Source organism: Hipposideros armiger, unplaced genomic scaffold (assembly GCF_001890085.2).
Source record: "Hipposideros armiger isolate ML-2016 unplaced genomic scaffold, ASM189008v1 scaffold_44, whole genome shotgun sequence".
NCBI lineage: Eukaryota > Metazoa > Chordata > Mammalia > Chiroptera > Hipposideridae > Hipposideros > Hipposideros armiger.
In genome coordinates this window covers 1,958,487-1,964,323 of record NW_017731394.1, presented here as the reverse complement: position 1 = coordinate 1,964,323, position 5,837 = coordinate 1,958,487, and the positions used below count along the sequence as shown (strand labels likewise).

The following is a 5,837-nucleotide window of genomic DNA, read 5'->3' as shown; positions in this document are numbered from 1 at the left end:
ACCATTAAAGCCTCCCTTGACATTTACATTTCTAGTTAGAAGAGACAAAGTATAGCAGATAAACTCTAAGTACTTAGGTCAAGTAGTAATCTGTGCTGTGCAGAAAAATCAGAGTAAAGGGGATAAGGAGTGAACTGTTGGGTTATTCTAATATCAAAATGTTAGGGAAAGCCTTGGTGACATTTGAGTTGAGTCTTGAAAGAAGCAGAGGGAACCAGGTGGAACTGTGGGAGAAGAGTGTTCCAAGCAAAAGAACAGCAAGTGCAGTGATCCTGAAGCACTAATGTGCTTGGCGTGTTTGAAGAACTGCAAGGAGGCCAGTGAACGGGGAGAGTGGTTAGAGAGGTGATCAGAAGGATAGTGGTGTGCTGCATCATGTAATGCCGTAAAAGCCTCTGTGGAAGGACTAATGCTGACACCACATCCCAAGCTTCCCAGCACTTCCCACATTACCAGCTAGGACCTCCTTGCTGTTAAGAATTATGTCCAATAAAGGAGCTCTTTTCATTGAGTCTTCAAAAGCATGAGAAAATAGCAGAGTAAGTCAAGACGTGATCAGAGACACTGCTTTAAGAGGAATTGAAGTTTCCAAGAGGTTCAGATGTTGCGTGTTTAACATCACTACTGCCCTATTCTGAGAGCTTTCAACAAGTTAATTTATAAGTAGAGGCTTTTAAATTGAATTGAAATGACGTGTCTATAGTAGGAACTCAATAGTAATTCTTAGATCTCTTGTTGACAGTACATAAAAGTTGCCAGTAGAGGTCATACCTTACTAATATTTTGACATCCTCTTTTCTGTAAGCATGTAGATTAATAAAGAGGTGTTGCTTAATACACTATGATGATAAATTCAGTAAAATTTTACCTTAGGTGGTTAGGAGTGGTCTGTTGGCTATACGAATTATCAAACTACCATGTAAATGAATTATCAACTACCATGTAAAAAATAGGTACTATATTAATGAAATATACTTACCATTAAAACCACACGGAGCATTTTTAAACACGTGATAGAATAGACACCCTGGAATTTTGCATCAGCATGTGCATTGTGAAAATGGGCTGTTCAAGTCTATAAAAATTCATATTTGGTATGTCCAGTTATTTAAAATTCTAGATAAATAAGAATTTGCATTAAATAAGCATAAAAAACTGATGGAAGTTCTTATCAAAAGATTGTTTTCTCTTTCAAGGAAATGGGTCCTGATGAATATGAAGAGATGGAAGAGGAAGAAGAACAGGAGGAGGAAGACGACGACGATTCGGCAGATATGGACGAATCTGATGAAGATGACGAGGAGGAGAGGCGGAGGAGAGTCTTCGATGTTCCCATTCGCAGACGCCGCTGCTCTCGCCTTTTTTAGCGAGCCTCTGCTGATGGAAGCACTGGAATGAATCCAGCCTGTTACATAGATTTCTTAATAATGTAAATCACTAAATTGTCCTCAGCATATAGCAAGAAAACTAGCATGAAATAGTGTTCCAGGCCCTGGGTTCTACGCGACTACATTAGGAATTGAATTGTTTGGGTGTACTTTGTGTTTTTGAGGTAGAGGATGAAATAGGGGAATAGTTCTCTAGCTAAGGAACAGACATTTCTTTGTTTCAAAATATTTTATACTTATAAAAATATGGAAATGGGAGGGAATTGTTTTGAATCAGGATTTGAAATATAGCAGAAATACCTACCCAAGGATAGTGAGAAACTGTGTGACTGAATAATTCTGTGAAAAGACTTCTTGCAGTTGTGAGTTATTTAGAAATTAACAGAATTTGTAATTAGGCTAATCCATTTAGTGATTCCTATATATTTTGTACTCACAGGGAGCTAATTGACTAAATAACTGGAGTGCTAGTTGTTTTGTCCTTAATTAGACAATCTGTCCTTAAAGTTTTCATCATTACGACCTTGAATTTACTCTATATCACTGAGCTTCACTTTGAATTTAGCCTTCAACTCGACAACCTTGAATTTAATTTAAAATCTTCAACATCCATGAATTTAATTTAAAGTCTTCAATGCTATGACTTTTATTGTATTGTTCACAGATGCATCGTTTTTGAAATGTAGTGTGTAAAAGTCTGTATTGTGTTGTTTATTAACAAAAAATTCTTCATGTCTCATTTAGCCCAAATTTGTAAATACTGCTTCTGTTTTGTTTCTTCTTTATACACTTGACTGTCTAACTTTGTGTGATAAGTGACATGAATTTTATGTTAAGATTAAGTATGTTTTCCTGAAACATGAAATTTTTTTTTTTAATTATATAGTTGAGAGTTTGGAATGAAATCCTCCAAGTGTCAAAAACTCACATTTTAAAAGCAACTTTTGGTTCCGATGCTGTATTTTGTGTAATTGCCTGTTGTCTATAAACGAATACTAATAAGCCTTTGCTCTTAAGATGGAAGAGGAGATGGAAACTTGTTGGCCTGTTGCCAGAGGCTCATTCAAAGTCACTTCCTGGCCTTGTCTACCCTATCATGTGCTCCACTTTCCATTTTCCCTAAGAACAGTGCATTTATAGGGAAAACTAGTAAGAGGGAAGTGTGTACAGGGTTAAACAGCTACCATCCTGATGGACCACGAAGGCAAACTTACCCTTTCATATTGGCACATGTCAAAATGTTCTGAGATGGAGTAAGTAGTTTCTCCTGTTTATTTTTTTAAATAGAGTATTATCAGGCTACCAAATCCTTCTATTATGACTCTTTTCTTTTTAGTCAACCTGATTTTTTTTAAAAAACAAACTTTCCCAATAAAGCAATAATTTAAAACTAGTTAATTTTGGAAGTGAAAGCTGGCCCCAGGATCCCTTGCCTTTCTTTGCATCTTTCTTTTCTGAATGGCCTTGCCTCTCTCTCGATTCCCAGAGCACTCATGGTGCTCCAAATCTCCCCTGCAACCCCACTTACTCCTTGCTTCTTAGAATGCTTCAGGCTTGCTTTCCTCTCATCAAAATTCACATTCTCTTGGTATGTTGAATGAATGAACTCTAGTTTACTAATGTGTGATTAGTTGATGACAAGCCCAGATTTTTTATTTCATTGGCAAAAACATTCACACAGGATCTAACACTTGGTCATATATATGCTCTTGGTGAAGGCCGTTTCTGGCTCTGAGGTCCCTTGAGAACACCTACCTTATTTGTCTAAACTTTGATGTGTCAGGATGAGACAGATACCTAAATAAATAGTAATCTGAACAGCTTAAAAGGCTTTTTCCTCTTGTGAAAAGTCAAAGGTAACTAGTTCAGGGCTGACATGTGGCATATGGTGGCCCAGCAGTGTCAACATTCCAGATTCCTTCCATCTTTCTGTTCTGCCATCTTTAGCACAAGACTTGAATCTTAAGTTGTAAGAGCAGCTGCAGTCATACTGTGTTCCAGAAAGGATGGTAAGAAAAGGGAAAAATTGAATGGAAAGTAAAAAGCTGGAGAGGTAAAACAGCCAGGTCTCCAGGAGGAGAATGGGTGGGGGTATGCAGAAATTAACATAGGCAGCCTGGAGAACTGGCATGAAGACATTGTAATGGTCCAAGTAACATGCTACAGGGCTGAATTAAGGCAGTAGCAGGAGTAGTGAAGAGATGAAACAGGTAAATAAATGAAGTAGACAGGACTTACTGATTGGATGTGAAGGAGTGGGAGAAATCAAAGTTGATTCCCAGTTTTCTGGCTTGATTTATGAAAAAAGATTGCAGGAAAAGCAGTGGAACATTGGAGATGAGTTCAGATTTGGACTCTGAGTTGAAGATGTCGGACATGGAGATGTCCAACAATCAGTGTGATATGAATGTGAAGACTGAGGGGGAGTGGTCAGGCCTGGAGAATCAATATTTGCAAACATATCTCCAAGGTAAAACAAAGTGGATGCACTATAGCCTCCCACGGAGCACATATAGCAGTGGTTCTCTGTCCAACCCTGGCAACACCAGATTATGGGTGGGTAGTGGAAAGGAATCTCAGGCTGAAAGCTCAAGGAACTGGAAGCAAAACCAGGCGAGAGTGGCATCTTGGAATGCGAGAGAGTTTCAAGGATGGAACAGCTAATGGAATGCATATAAGATAATGCATCTGAAAGAGCTTTGTAAATAAATTACCATCAGAAATACATGTATTAGCTGAGTTAAGCAGACACACCCAGTGAAACATCCCTAAGCTATCAGAGGATCATGGTAGAAGGCACATGTCATGATCCGTTATCTTATGATTTGCCCTGCTTGAATTTTATCCCATGTCTTCTTCCCCTTCCGATTCAGCATAAGCAGCCTTGAGATGCCAGCCTTCTTACCCTGATCCACAGTGCCTCATAGTTATCAACAGAGGTCAGTCTGTTGGAGTAAGACTGGTACTTTTCTTCTATTCTCCCCTCCCATGGCGCTCTTAACACTTTTGCCGCGACATTCCTTTATATCCGAATGAATATATCCGAAAATTTTATACATAAAAATAATGTCATTTATATACAAAGCAGCTCAAATTGTTATTAAATGCATAAAATGATCAAAATATCAACTTTTTGTGTTTTGTGGATTTCTGACACATTTTGAAAAAAAACCCCAAACTTGAAATCAATTAACACAGCCAAAGAGTTAAAGCTAGTTCTGCAGCGGGTAGGACACTTTGCAAGTGATAAATAGAAACTGCCGATTACATCTTCACAGAAAAATACGTTCTAAATGGTGGTTCTGGTCCCAGACTGGCCAATGTAAGCTGAAGGATATTTGGAGGCTCAAGAGCAGAAAGGAGCCTCAGGCTGCAGCAGGACTGGATAAGCCCAACAGCCGGGACCAGTGAGAGCTTGGCATGGGCATAAAAAAGTTTTGAAAAACATTTTAATATAAGTTTTAAAAAGGGAGAAATCAGAAGTCTTGGAATTTCATATTGTTTTCGATAACAAACCGAAGGAAGACAACGTCCACTTTCTGTGTCCTGGTTTTTAAAGGCCTTACTTTAGCCCCGACCACGGATCTTTTCCTGAACCTGAGCCAGGAGCCTGAGACCCCTTACGCGCGGCAGCTGCCCAGTTCCCGGCGTGCTCTGGGCGCGCGCACAGACCGCCGGGGTTCTGGTTTTACTTATAGTCCGATCCACGCGCAGGCAGCGGCGCACAGCACTAAGGCCGAGCCTGGGCGAGGGCGGGGCCGGCGAGAGGAGGCGGAGTCCACCGGAGCCCACGCTATAAAGGCCGCGGGGCGACCTGCGCAGACCTTGCCGCGCTGGATGAGGGCTTCTGAGCGTGATTAGGTAAGACGTGGGGCTGGGGGCTCCGAGTCTGCGCCGGTTGCGAGCCTTGGCCTGTGCCCACGGACAGCTAGGGGCTCGGAGGGTCCCCGCAGTCTGTGCCCCTACTGCTCCGGCCTCCGCGCCAGCGGGGAGCGGGGACGGCTCCGGCTTTTCCCAGTATCCCCGGGACTGGGCGGCCTCCCGAGGCCCTGACTTTTCGCCCTGGTCGCATGCTTGACGCTCCCCAGAGAGCCCGGCTTCCTTTGTTGACAACAAACAGGGAGGAGAGGGCACTCTTTCCCAACGCGGGCGGTGCTCTCCATTCCCTCGGGAGTATTTTCTTTGAACCCTGACCACCTGCCTTCACCTTTCTCTGAAGGGAAGGTCTTGTAATACAGGGAAAAGAAATTGCGTCTTGAAAGGTGGTTAACGCCATCCTTAAGTGGTCACGGACATTCTTCTCTTAGAAGTGTAAATTTTGAATTTTGATGAACAGGGCAAGGCCGCAACTGAGACGTTTTCAGTCCAAGTTTGGTGTGAGGTTTTGTTTTCTTGGGCTGGCTTGGGTGGAGCCCTCCTTAGAGTCCGTCAGACGACTTTTATGTATTT

General features: G+C 41.7%; 2 protein-coding genes across 2 annotated transcripts in view; both read left to right on the top strand.

The window, feature by feature from the left end:
• FBXO3 (F-box protein 3) overlaps positions 1–2,391 on the top strand; it is a 49,154-nt gene extending 46,763 nt beyond the window's left edge. The window contains exon 10 of the mRNA XM_019639439.1: positions 1,197–2,391. Coding sequence (XP_019494984.1) covers positions 1,197–1,367 — 171 coding nt within the window. The 3' untranslated portion in view covers positions 1,368–2,391. The remainder of the gene's footprint in view (positions 1–1,196) is intronic.
• A 2,733-nt stretch (positions 2,392–5,124) lies between these two features.
• Positions 5,125–5,837, top strand: part of CD59 (CD59 molecule (CD59 blood group)) — a 12,888-nt gene continuing 12,175 nt past the window's right edge. Inside the window, exon 1 of the mRNA XM_019639574.1 lies at positions 5,125–5,249. The gene's annotated coding sequence lies outside the window, so the exon portion shown is untranslated. The remainder of the gene's footprint in view (positions 5,250–5,837) is intronic.